Below are 14,191 nucleotides of genomic sequence, written 5' to 3'. Positions count from 1 at the left end.
TCTAAGGAAGGAGATTCTACCACCTCCCTAGGTAACGCATTCCAGTGTTTCACCACCCTCTTGGTGAAAAAGTTTTTCCTAATATCCAACCTAAACCTCCCCCACTGCAACTTGAGACCATTACTCCTTGTCCTGTCCTCTTCTACCACTGAGAATAGTCTAGAACCATCCTCTCTGGAACCACCTCTCAGGTAGTTGAAAGCAGCTATCAAATCCCCCCTCATTCTTCTCTTCTGCAGCCTAAACAATCCCAGTTCCCTCAGCCTCTCCTCATAAGTCATGTGTTCCAGACCCCTAACCATTTTTGTTGCCCTTCGCTGGACTCTCTCCAATTTATCCACATCCTTCTTGTAGTGTGGGGCCCAAAACTGGACACAGTACTCCAGATGAGGCCTCACCAATGTCAAATAGAGGGGAACAATCACGTCCCTTGATCTGCTCGCTATGCCCCTACTTATACATCCCAAAATGCCATTGGCCTTCTTGGCAACAAGGGCACACTGCTGACTCATATCCAGCTTCTCGTCCACTGTCACCCCTAGGTCCTTTTCCGCAGAACTGCTGCCTAGCCATTCGGTCCCTAGTCTGTAGCGGTGCATTGGGTTCTTCCGTCCTAAGTGCAGGACCCTGCACTTGGTGGGGATGGTGGCTGTAGATGTACAGTAGGTGGAAGAGAGAGGAAGAGCACGACCAATGTCTCTCTTTATCATGTTCTTTCTTCCCTCTTGGCTTTGTACCTCCCACTCCCTCATTGCAGTCCCAAACTGACCAAAGGAAGGGGGTGACTCACTCAAGAGTCCAACAGATCCTTTGTTGCTGCCTAGGCCAGCGTCCTTTGTTCCTGGGAAGCTGGGCTTGGTTTGTCCCATACCTGCCCTGATGAGGTGCGAACTGCCTCCCTGCTTTTGGAGAGTTTTTGCCTGGGCTTATTTTAAGCCGTGAAGACACATTTTCAGCCTCATAACTATACAATGAAATTACAACCTATAACATTGCTGTAACAATTACTATAACAACAATCTCAGGGCATCATGGGCCTTCTGAAGACACCGGATACCACACAATCATTTTACAAGGATGAACATGGGGATGCTGGGTGTTCCCCCGAGGTACAAAGTGTTACAGAGGTGCTTTGCAATGAGTGCTAGAAAGCAAATTCAGGCTGCAGGTGAAAGATCCATAGAAGGGAGGGCTGTGACTGCCCTGCTGCCTGGTTCTGTGGATCAGGGCAGGGAGCATGTGCGGTGATCCAGTTAACTCCCCATGCAGGGGAAACCTATAAATGAAGAGGCAGATGGAGGCTGGGCCCAGCAGGGAGACAAAAACAAAACACCAAGTTTGTATCAAACTGGCACATTCCATGGTGAATTGCTGAGGCATCACGGGGAAAAAAAATGCCAATTTCTATGGCTGTTGAATGGCAGAGGCTCCAGGCCCTTGACTGTGATGAAGGGGTGGATCACATCCTTCAGTGCTGTTTTCAGGCGCTCTGTAATGGTAGACAGGCACCACTTCAATTGTTCATATTTTCAAAGTTCTCTGCAACTATAAGGGCTAGAAAATTTTTTTTAAATGACAAGAGAAAAAGTGATGGGGTCTCTGACCCTTTGGAGCACAAAGAGAGGGCTCCTCAGATTGAGAACATTTGTACTGGAGAAAAATCTCTCCTCTGAAAAGCAATTGGAAAAACTGGGATTATTTCAGCTCATAAAGGGACATGCTAAAAGCAGGGCTGGCTCTACCATTTTTGCCGCCCGAGTTGCCGTGGAAAGGCGACTGCCGCCCCTTTCACAGGGCTGGCCCAAGCACCTGCTTGGAACGCTGGTGCCTGGAGCCGGCCCTGGCTAAAAGTATCTAAAATAGCGAACGAGTCTAGCGAAGGGTGACCAGGACCTTCCATTCATCTTTGTAATGCAAGCAGCAAGACAGCCAGCTTTGTGTGTCAAAAAACAGATGTGTGAGCAGACAAGGGAAAGCCGTCTATGCTGATGCAAGTAGACGAGGAAGAGAAGGGCCCAGAACCCTGAGAAAGAACAGAACCACAAGACACTGAATGAGTGATTGAGGGTAGGAGAACACCGAGCGCACGTGGAATTGCAAAAGCCTACACGAGTGATCAACTGTACTAAAAGTGGCAGTGCGTAGAAAGGAGAGCAGGCCCTTACATTTGGCCAAAAGGAAATCACTGGTGACATTATTTAGAGCAGTTACGGCAGCTAAGAATGCGGCTGTCCATACTACTAGGTGCAGTACAAAAACATGCAGTCCCTGCTCCAAAGAGCTTATGATCTAAATAGAAGCAACAGGAACAAGCTGGAAGGGGAAGCAAGTAGGAACGGACTTACCCAAGGTCCCACAGGTGATCAGTGGTAGAGCTGGGACTAGAACTCTCCTGAAGTCCAGTCCCATGATTTAGCCAGCAGACCTCATCAGCTCCAGTTGCCAGGGAACAGAGTTAATAGGAAGTCGTAGCAATAGGAATAGCTTGCACAGTAAGGGAGCTTGATAGTCAAGTAGAGAGAAAGTTGAGGAGGGCTCCGAAAGGCTTGAGTTTACTGTAATGATTGAAAAAGAGGCTGTAACGTGTAAAGGCTAGAGACTTGGACCCATTATCTTCTCTCATAAAAGATGGCAAATCTGATGGGTGGGGAAGGAATTCTCTCATCACAAAACAGAGATGGACAGCTGCTGCAGTTCTAGGCTCTCAAATGTAGGGGATTAAAACACTGAAGGAAACTGCAAATGTGGGCACAACTGGAGATTAGCATGGATTATGGAGGGGATAGCTGGATATTTTCAGGCAGTTTGGGGAAAAACAGAACACTAGCTTAGGGTCACACGGTGACTCATTACTCTCCCAAAGAGGTTTCAAGTACCCACCCCTCTCTTAGCACTGCTTCACTAGGTGGGGTTACGAAGCAGAAGTGACTAAACTTGTAACTTTGTAAGTGTCCTGTGTGTAGTCGGAACACTATTTCCTAGCTTCTATGATAAATTTTTATTCCTTGAAATGCTGCAGCCGTGAGGAAGGAAATTGATTCTGCTGATGCAGGAGACAGAACGGAATTGTTCATCACATTCCCAGAGCTGAGCCAGAAGGCTGCCCTCACTTGTGTGTATGAACAAGTAGTTCGGCAGGTTTGACTGTGGCTGGAATTGGAGCTGCAGAATATTGTATTGCTGGTGATGCAAAAGAAAGGAAGGAATGCACAGAATATGCAAAGTGAACAGCTTAAGTGGAAAAAAAATTTTCCCTGGGAAACACTCAGCTGGAGATCAGCAAAAAATGCACCTGCCATTTTTCATCAGACAGGCAGTGCATGGAGCTTTAATTTTAAATATTTGCCTTTCTACAGAGTCCCTCTGAGAAGCTCAAGGAACATTACAAAAAAAAAATCAAGCCTCTTATTCTGTACACTTAGGCTGAGTTACCCATGGTCACGAAGGAAATCCTAGGAGAAAAGTTGTGTAGTCTCTGGACTCCCAAACTTTGTCCTAGACTGAAAAGGTGGGGTTTAGTTTTTAAACTAAGCTACTAAACAGCAAATGTATCATAGCACTGAACTGTTCCCCTTACCAGAAGGCATTAAAGAGGAATATGTTCCTGTGAAATATGTAGTTAAGCCAACAAGTGATTAATACACCATCTTACAGGAGAAACGGCTGTGGAGCAAAACCACCACCTTTAGATTCACCGATGGAGGAGACAAGTACGTTTTCTCCGGGTTATTGCACGGTGGCTTGTTTACCGTCTTACCCCACAGCAAGCCTCTTGCCACTGCATTTATTATGCGCCGAGAGCTACTGCAGCAATGGCTGAAACATTTTTCCGCTTTGTGCTGAAAACCATCCAAAGTGTAAGTACCTGCCCGCAGCCAGCTTGTGTGATGAGGCTGCAGTGCCCCTGCTCACGCCCGTGAGGTACACTGCTCGCTTCACTAGCATGGAATGTCTTTCCAGTGCAGTGGGGCAAGGAAATTTTCCCGAAGCGTATGGTTGTCTGACAACCATACAACACCCCTCTCCATTGACTGTAACGGAATTCCTCTATAATAGAGGACTGAGTGGGCCTACAATTACTGGACCTCTACAAGGAGATAATAGCTCATCTTAAGTGATCACTCTCGTTACAGTCTGTATGGTAACGACCATTGTTTCATGTTCTCTGTGTATATAAATCTCCCCACTGTATTTTCCACTGAATGCATCCGATGAAGTGAGCTGTAGCTCACGAAAGCTTATGCTCAAATAAATTGGTTAGTCTGAGGTGCCACAAGTCCTCCTTTTCTTTTTGCGAATACAGACTAACAGCTGCTACTCTAAAACCAGCCACTATTAGTAAATCTGCTAGATTTGTGAAAAATAAACAAATCTGAAAACAGGGGGCAAGAACACCAAAAGAAGTTAGTCCAACAAAATATATTACCTCACCCACCTTGTGTGTCTAGTGTATTTTAAGTAGGTAGTTTGACTAAAATGTGCCACTTCATATTTCAATACACGTGACTTGAGTTGAATGCAGCCCTTTTCAGAAACTGTGTACATTTCCACCCTTCAGCCCCCAAAAGCAGCCTGAAAGTAGACTAACATTATACCACAAAATAGTCTTAGGAGCCATTGAACAGTTTTGTAATTATATTGGAAAAGTTTTGCCTACAATAACTGGAACAATACAGAGTCTTTCAAGAATTAGATTAAGATTATGCACACAGAAAGATGAGAACTTTGATACAAATACTGGACTCAATTGGTCATCCACTCTTCTGGTTAATATTGAATTCCTTATACAGGGTCATACACCTTTCACCTTCACTCCCCAGTACTGAGTCTGTGGTACTTCCTCTAACTTAATGCATCAAGTTGGAGGTCAAATTTCACATCAGTAGGCAGAGACTACTTTAGGGATTTAGAATAGCAAGCTCAGCTGTTCTGCTTGCCTCACTCACAAATAAGGACTATGGGGTTAAAATTCTAGCTCTCCTTAGGCATGTTAGTGCCGTCCCACTGTTCACTAGTGCCTGACAAGTTGCCTGTGCTTATAACAGCAGGAAGCTTCACTTGTAATCCACTAGTGGGTCACAAAAGAATGAAGCTAGCAGGCAAAAGGATCTGTAAAATCTCAAATCCAGCAGGCTGAGGGAGCTGGTGCATCCGCAGGAGTTTAAGTGGGCATGTGAAGATGGACCACATCCTCGTCAGAGTGAGGTAATCAGTACAGCACTGTGCAGCTGCATTAGAGCAAGTCCTGATTTGATGAATAGCAGTACAAGTCCAAAACAGTCACAGGTTATGTTCTACAGTCTGATTAGAACAGAAACTTTCACTGATCTTAACATGAACTATAAATAAATACTTGGGTATACTTCATTAACAGGGCATAGAATCTAAAAGACCGCCACTCAATCTTAATCTAAGCCAGTGCATTTGCACACAATTAAAATACAAGAATTACAAGGCCTGAAATAAAGACAAGCAGCCAGGGGTAGCTGACTTCATTGGTCAACTTCAGCTGAGCTTGCACCCTGAACTTTACATAAATTGCAAAGTCAGTGTGTGGTTTTCTAATATTATTGATTTTATTCATTAACTTGTTTTAAAAAAACACAACTATGGTTGAATATTAAAACAAAAACAATAGCAAGGAGCGAGTGAGCTGCTTGTAGGTCTTCACTCACCCACTAATGCATACAAAACAAGCATCACAATGGGTATTCACTGGCCATTTTAAGATGTCTGACACTGAACACCACCTCTAGGATGATGCTCATCGTCTTCATAGGCTTCTCCATTGTAGTGCTGTCTTCTTTCTTGAGAAGGGTCAAAGTCCACCAGCTCTACCTGGTCCATTTCTTCAGTTTCTTCCACTTCCTTCCTTGCAGGTAGAAGTTTTTCCAATAGACAGAGCTTATCAGAGGAGAGGAAGCCACACTCTGGGAAGTTTACCTGAAACATCAGTAAGGATGGCCATTCATGAACAGTCTAACAGTTTTTTCTCCACCACACAGTATTACTGCTTTGAGAGGTGTGTATTACCTTGCTCCTACAAGCATCAGCTTGTAGCAGAATCCTAGGGCTCTTTCGGTAGCTCTAGGCTCCCAAGTCTCCCAAGGAATAAAACAAAAAACCAAGCTAGCAAGTTGAATGCATTTTTACTTTTGTCAAACCTCTCATACAATCTGGCTGCCTTCCATTATCAGGTTTTCCAGATCTCTCTCTATGCACTATGTTTTGCCTACAAGATGACCGTTCCAATAAAGTAGTTTCCAAAGAAAAGTGTCCACATCTAAGATCCTCTCCAAGCTATTTGAGGCAGTTATTTTTAAAATGTCAGTATTTCAGCTTATTCTAAGCAGCAGAACCCTGTATATTGGATTAGTTTACACAGCCTTTGGCAGAACTGAAGGCAGAAACAAGCAAAGATTGAGTGCCTGTCTTCTTGTCCCCATTAGAAATAGAAGTCAACTTTAACCTGACAGGTTTCCACCATGTTCAGTGCTGAGCCATGTTTAACTATACACAGCTGCCTGAACTCTCACCTTGAACTCCATGATCAGGCGCCCTTTTTCATACGGTCTGCGATAAATTGGCATACCCTCGTTCAGCACACATTTGATATCTCCATGCTTGACGATCTGACCTAAAGCAAAAACCCAGACACAGAAGACAAGCTGTTATAGTTGCTACATTTGTGTGATCTCCCCTCAACTCCCTTTCACACCATGTTTTCTGGGCTAATATTCATGAAACTATACTGATCCAGATCCCCCTTCATAAAGGCTGCTAAAAACCTGGTTGCCTGTAAATGGTAATGCCAACTCTCCTCTACCCAGAAGTGGTCTTAAAAGGCTATATAATGTGATTGGAGACACAAGGTGGGTGAAGTAACCTTCTACTGGACCAACTTCTGTTGGTGAGAGACAAGCTTTCAAGCCACACAGATCTCTTCTTCAGGTCAGGGAAAGGTACTCTGAGTGTCACAGCTAAATAGAAGATCAAACAGATAGCACATATTCTAAGGGATCATTCAAGGTGAAGTGGCCTGTTAACACCCCTAAGTCAGAGGGTAAAAAGAGTGAGTTACAGATTGTTGTAATAAGCTACAAATATAGTGTCTAACCAATCTGATTTTCAGTGTCTAGCAAAGTTATGCATTTAAGCTCCCAAGCTCATCTTTTGAAGGTGTTGTGCAGGTGTCCTTTGTGGACGACTAACGGTCAGATAAAGTGATCGCTTTGTGAGAAGTGTTCACCCACAGATGACAGGGCATTTGTGTCTATCATTTTACTGTGAGAGTTCATCTGAGTGTAGTGATTGTTTGGTTTCATCTACACAGGTGTCATTGGGGCAGTCGGTGCACTGAATGAGGTACTCCACATGTGATAGGCATATGTAGGACCCCTCTATCTTGAAAGGGGTGCTGTGGGGGCTGTTATACATCTGTTCTGGTTGTGTCTGGTGTTGCTTTAAGTTGGTGTCTTAGTCTGTCAGGTGCTTGCTTCTGATGAGATTCTGTGACTTCCATGACCTCTGTGACACTTAGCCTTAGTCATGGGTGTTTTTAGTAGAAGTCATGACAGTGAATAAAAATTCATGGCTCATGACCTGTACAATATATCCCTGACTAAATCTTGGTGCTGGGGGGGAACAGGAGAGGAGAGGCATGGCCAGGGCACTGCAGTGCTCTGGGGCAGCGGCATGCGGTGCTGTGGTGATGGTAGGAGACTACCTCAGTGGTCCTGGGGTCAGGGACACTGGCTGCTGCAAAAGTCCCAGAAAATTACAGAATCCATGACAGACTCGCAGCCTTACCTACGACTACATGGGTAGTAACAGGCCACATCATCTTCCCTTAGGACATATTTAACTTAGTTTTAGCATAACTACTTATGTTAAAACTATCTGTTCAATTTTTTATTTAGCTGTGACACTGAGTACATTTCCCAGACCTGAAGAGCTCTGTGGAGCTCAAAAGCTTGTCTTACCAAGAGAAGTTGATCCAATATAGTAATAGCTCACGCACCTTGTCTCTAATATCCTGGGGCCGACACAGCTACACCACCACTGCATACATATGCAATTGTTTGTTCATGCATCCTGAAAGAAGCCCACTTATGCAGTGTGTTCTGATTGAACAGACACTATTCCATGAATTCTGAGCTCAAGAACTCCAGTTTTCACAGGAGTTGGGGCCTTCTTAAATTCCCCCCACATATCTAGTCAAGTTAAGTTACAAACAGCCGTGCATGTGAGAGAGTCTTATCTGTTGCTGAGTGGAGTGCAGTTAGTTATGAAAGTTACACCATGATGTACAACTCGCATCTTTCATTAGTTTGAGTTATTAATCCAATAACTCATCCACCAGGACATACCTGTTAAAACTTAATTTTTAAGTAGAGTGTTTTTACAGTATAAAAGACTGACCAAGAGATTTTCACTTTCTGGCCCAAGTTAATACTTTAAACCAATACTCTTACTTGAAATGCTCTTTTAGTCCCTTTACTATGCAACTGGAGAACTCAAGGATAATGTTGCTAGCTGCACAAGTTTAACAGCAATACTTTTAAACACACTTACCAGGATGAGACGTAATAATTATAGTTCTGTTATCCAGTGTTGCAATAGGTTTCTGAAAGCCACACAGTGCCTCAACCAGCTGTATGTCCATGGACATGAACAGGTCTTCACCTCGCCTACAGAACAGTTTACAATTTGAATAAATACATCACATGCAAGAGAGCTCTGAAGATTTTGGAAAAAATCTTTAACACTAGAACTGCCTAGTAGGTCTTTGCAGAAATTGGATTTTATTCCAGAAATTAGTCCACCCTTCCCTCTCCACACAGATTAGTTAATTAATTATAAAGAAGCTGTATACCACCCAAGAGACTAACCTGGCTTTGGCCAGGACAAAAGACCCAATTAGCCCTACTCCCACACGAGGTGACTAGATTGCATACACTCCTATTGTCTGCCCTATGCCAAATTTGGGGAAAGCCAAGTATGCTACAACTGGCTAAACTGTTGAAGAGCCAGTGAGGATTTCAACATGCTTACAGCAGTGTGGTGATGGTTCTCTTTAATTTAAAGGACCGCCACTGCTGCTCATTTTGTTCCACTTGCACTGACGGCTGGTGCTAAGGGGAGACAAAACCGCTACCTTACAGAAACGGCTTTTTTAGCTGTTTTGTCTGTAGATCCCACTTGGCGTGCACGCACCTCAGGCATGCGAGATCAGAATCTTGGCTAGCAGCGTCTGCTGGAGCCATACCTACACACTTTGTGCTTGAGCTCCCCCACCCAAGGGAGTAACAGGTATAGCAGCCCCAGCCACCTCAGCTCTCTGGCTAATCCAGAATCTCAAAGCAGAGATGGACTCAGAAGGAGCTGCGATGGAGGGTGCACGTAAGAGCCATGTGGAGAATTCCTGAATCAATTATTGTAAAGATCAGTAAGTTCCAAGTCTATCAGGGTGGATTCCGCTCATCAATCCCCAAATAAATAGAAAGCCACTGGCCCCCTCCACCCTCAGTTCCTTCTCACTGGAAACTCCGACAGTGGGGATGGAGGGCAGATTGTGGAATGGACATGAGCAACACATCTCGAACACCAGTTACAGAAAGGTATCTGTCTTCTTCCAGTGATTGCTCACGTTCATTCAACTTAGGGGACTCCAAACAGTAACCATGGAGGTGGGTAAGAAGTTCATGGACATGTAGATTGCAACACAGCTGTGCCAAACCCAGTGTCGTCCCTGGCCTGCTGCGTGATGACATAGGGGGCCATGAAAGCGTGTACCGAGGACCATGCCGCGGCTTTACAGATGTCCTGGATTGGAACATGTGCCGGAGGCCACCGAGGATGCCTGCGCTCTAGTCGAGTGGGCTCTGACAATTGGCGTTACAAGCTGGTGGGGGCCCCACTGCCAAGCTTTTATGCAAGAGATAATCTAGTTAAGATGAAGGGCCTCCTGGTATCCACACAGAGGATTTCTATCAGCTGTAGAGATGAAAAGCTAAGTCGACCTACATAAAGGTTTCGTCCGATCTAGGTAGAAAGCCAGGGCCCTTCTTATGTTCAAAGCGCAGAGGCGCCTCTCTTCACTAGTCTCATAGGGCTTAGGGCAGAATACCGGAAAGGAGATGTCCAGGCACATGTGGAAAGTGGACTCCTTCTTGGGAAGGAAAGCCGGATGGGGCTGGAGCTGCACCCTGTCCTTATAGAAGGCGCTGGAAGGCAGTTGCGAGGTCAGGGCTTGCAGCCTGGAGACTTGCCTCGCCAACGTCACTGCCACCAGAAAAGCTACCTTCCACGATAGGTGAGACAGGAAGCAGGAGGCCAAAGGCTAGGCCTGTGAGCCTGGACAGAACCAAGTTGAGATCCCATTGTGGGACTGGGGACTGAACTTGAGGAAAAAGGCCTCGATACTTCTGAGGAACCTGGCCATCATGTCATGGGAAAACAGTCTGCCCCGGACGGGTGGATGAAAGGCAGAGACTGACTGCACCGAAGAATGCAAAGGGGAGATGCCCCGTTTGGCCACCCAGTGGAAAAGTCTTGTCCACTTTGCCAGAAAGGTCTGTCTAGTCCAGGGTTTTTTACTCCCCAGGAGGACCTGCTGGACCTCCTCTGAACAGGTCCATTCTTCAGGGGTCAGCAATGCAATATCCATGCCATGAGATGGAGAGACGTAAGGTTGGGGTGCAATGGGCGACCGCGGTCCTGTGACAATAGGTCTGGTCAGTCCAGCAGGGGCCACAGGGGACTGCTGCCAAGCTCAACAGCGTGCTAAACCAATGCTGGGGCATCCACGCTGGGGTGATCATGATAACTTTGGCCCTGTCTCTCGACTTCTGCCAGGACCCTACTGACAAGTGGGATTGGGAGAACACGTACATCAGGCTTCCCACCCAGGACAGAAGAAAGGCATCGGAGAGGGAGCCCTTGCCCAGACCCCATCTGAAGCAGAAGTGGTAGCACTTCCTGTTTTGCTGGTGACGAACAGAACCATTTGGGGATATTCCCACCTCTGGAAGACCAAGCAGGCTACCTCATGGTGGAGCACCCACTCATGGTGAGAGGAGAAGTCCCAGCTTAGGTGATCCACTAATGTGTTCTTGATCCCCAGGAGGTGACATGCTTCTAGACTGATACTGTGGTTGATGCACAAGTCCCAAAGACTGAGTGCCTCTTGGCACAGGATCAAGCTCCTCCCTGTCTGCTGATAGACAATCAAGACTGTGTTGTCCATCAAGACTCAGACAGGTGAGGAAGGAAGACCATGCATGCCCTGCAGACTGCCCTGAACTCTCTGATGTTTATGTGTAACGTCATCTCTACTGGGGACCACGTACCCTGGGTCTGGAGATTGCAGGGCGCACCTCAACAACCAAGATCCGAGGCATCCAAGAACTTGACTGAGTGGGGAGTGCTGTCGAAGGGGACTCCTTCCAGGACATTCCTGGGGTGAGGTGAGTATTGTTGCGGGAATGGTGACCACCTTTTCCAGGTGGCCTGGACTGGGAGTAGACAGTCAGCCATTGCTGCAGGAGTCACATCCAGAGCCTGGCATAGCACGCTCAACATATGTACATGCCACCATGTGACCTAGGAGGTGCAGGCAAACCTGGACATGGAAACTTCTATGATGAGGTCTGCTAATGCCCTGAATCTCTCCAGTGACAGGAACGCCCCGGCACAGGTTGAGTCGAGCACCACTCCGATTAACTCTATCCTCTGTACCCGAACGAACGTGGACTGTGTGTCGTTCACCAACAGGCCGAGCCGACAGCACATGGCCAGCAGCACTGCGACGTCCCTTGGACCTGGGGTTGCCCTTGATGAGCAGTCATCAAGGTACAGGTAGATCTGGATTCCCCGATGTCTGAGGTAAGCCTCTCTGGCAACTCCATAAAAAAAAGGCTTTGTTCGGATCAAACCAAATTCAAAAATTACAGGTTTTTTGGTGAGGACAGAAGTCTTATGGGTAAACGGAACATGCTATTTGACCCCAGATCATTTGTTTCCGGGCACTTTTAGAGGATTTGATTGACAAAAAGGCTAGAAAAGGTAATGGTTGTGGTGCCCACCTTATAATTTAGCCCAGTGGTTGGGGCCCTGGAGTAGGGATTTAAACCCAGGTCTTTCCCCTACCCGTTCATAGAATCTCAGGGTTGGAAGGGACCTCAGGAGGTCATCTAGTCCAACCCCCTGCTCAAAGCAGGAGCTATCCTCAACTAAATCATCCCAGCCAGGGCTTTGTCAAGTCTGACCTTAAAAACCTCTAAGAAAGGAGACTTCACCACACCCCCTCCCTAGGTAACACATTCCAGTGCTTCACCACCCTTCTAGTGAAAAAGTTTTTCCTAATATCCAACCTAAACTTCCCCCACTGCAACTTGAGACCATTACTCCTTGTTTTGTCATCTAGTACCACTGAACAGTCTAGGTTCATCCTCTTTGGAACCCCCTTTCAGGCAGTTGAAAGCAGCTACCAAATACTCCCTCATTCTTCTCTTCTGCAGACTAAACAATCCCAGTTCCCTTCAAGGTGTGTGACCCAACCACCAAGCTATAAGGCATTCTATGGGGCTCTCACCATCTCCTATTGAATCTATCCTACCTTATAGAAAATGGAACCGTAACAGGACGGGAGAAAGTGACTATAGCCTGGTGGTTAGGGCACTCACCTGGGATGGTGAGGCCCAACTTCAAGTCCCTGCTCCAGAGAGAGGATTCAAACCAAGCTGAGTGCCCTGACCACTGGGACAAAGGGAATCATCAACATCTACGTGACTAACCTCAGAGTTTTGGTGAAGTACCTGGCAAATTTGCATCAGATTTGCCAATACTGTCAAGTTGACTGGAACTACATATTTGCAGCAAATAAACTCATCTAAAAAGTTTCACCCAGCTCTACCCAGAGGTGCTTGGAACAGGGTTCAGCTACTAATAGTTTCCTAAACGATGGATCTCAGATTTCTGTGGGAGCTTGTCAAGGATGACACTTCTCTGCCAGGTTGAACAGTCATTTATGGCTTGACTAGTGGCCATCTGCAGTTGAAGCGATACTGAGTAGGTCTTTCTGATTAAAAGATCTCTTGGAGGGATGTTATTAGGGGTGGCTTTAGACGGTCCTAGCCTGGATTTCTCTTGTGCTGCAGATACCACTAGCAAGCCAGAAGCTGGATGCAGACAAAATATTCAAGTTGCTCGAGGGACTTGGTCTCTTGTCTGTTTCAGCATTGAAGGAATAGCAGCAGGAGTCTGCCACAGGTTTAGCAGGGTCTAGATCACCTTCATTTGACACTGTCAGTGTGCCTGGAAGGTATAACATCCTCCATTCTAATTATGTGCTTCTTTTTGCACTACAGATAATTGTGTCCAGAGTGTCTGCAATCCTTCCCAGCAACTCCTGGAAGGGTTTGAAGTGGTCAGATGGCATTGGAGCAAGTAACTCTGTAAAACTAACATGTAATTCAGTGAAAAGGAAGATGGATTCTTAGGAGTAGTCAGCTGAGAGGGACTGAAATGATTCTCCTTTCTATCCTTCCTCCTGAGCCTTGGCCTCCACTTTTTCTTGCAGTACCTTGAGAGATCTACTTGGTGATCAAACAGCACCTAGCGGGAAAGGGGTCATTTGCAAGAGGAGCAAAAGCAGCTCCAACAGTGTCCAGATGGGCCCTCAGAATGTCCAATGAGGCAAGGGTGGGAAGCTGAAGGGATTAGATTGAGGAGACCCTGATGCCCAAGGTGATGTCTGCTAAGGGATGTCAACAAGCTCTGGGGGATTTAGGAGCCTGAGTTAACCCCTGAAGTTGGCTGGCATGATTGAAGGTGAGCTGTAAATTGCCCTACATCATGAAAACCTGGATGGAGGGGGATGTCTGGTGAAGGGTCTGATTCTGCAGAGAGTGTGCAGGAGAATATGAACAGCAATCTGTTCTAGGGCTTAGTGCTGACCTCAGTGGTAGGACAGGGTGAATACTGGTACCAAAAAAGATTAATTTTTGGTGGCATTCGTACTGGGGTTGGTGCCAGGGGTGAAGTGTCAATAGTCAGTAAGAAGTCTGCCAGGAGCATAAGAACCCTGGAACCAGTACCAGACCAAACATGAGGGAGTCTGACCCACTGAGAATTCTGCAAGTGCCAGAGTGGACTTTGCAAGCACCCTGTGGAACTGAGTAAGGTAAAG

At 46.2% G+C, this 14,191-nt stretch overlaps 1 protein-coding gene across 2 annotated transcripts in view; it reads right to left on the bottom strand.

The window, feature by feature from the left end:
- Nucleotides 1–4,620: 4,620 nt before the first annotated feature.
- Nucleotides 4,621–14,191, bottom strand: part of DNAJA1 (DnaJ heat shock protein family (Hsp40) member A1) — a 31,729-nt gene continuing 22,158 nt past the window's right edge. For both annotated transcript variants that reach the window (XM_043547645.1, XM_007057920.4), the window contains 3 exons: nt 8,575–8,690; nt 6,537–6,637; nt 4,621–5,943 (listed from right to left, as the gene is read on the bottom strand). In XM_043547645.1, coding sequence (XP_043403580.1) covers nt 5,725–5,943; nt 6,537–6,637; nt 8,575–8,690 — 436 coding nt within the window. In that variant the 3' untranslated portion in view covers nt 4,621–5,724. The remainder of the gene's footprint in view (nt 5,944–6,536; nt 6,638–8,574; nt 8,691–14,191) is intronic.

Source organism: Chelonia mydas, chromosome 5 (genome assembly GCF_015237465.2).
Source record: "Chelonia mydas isolate rCheMyd1 chromosome 5, rCheMyd1.pri.v2, whole genome shotgun sequence".
In the NCBI taxonomy this organism is placed as follows: Eukaryota; Metazoa; Chordata; order Testudines; family Cheloniidae; genus Chelonia; species Chelonia mydas.
The sequence above is the reverse complement of the archived record's forward strand: the minus strand, read 5'-3'. Positions and strand labels throughout refer to the sequence as shown.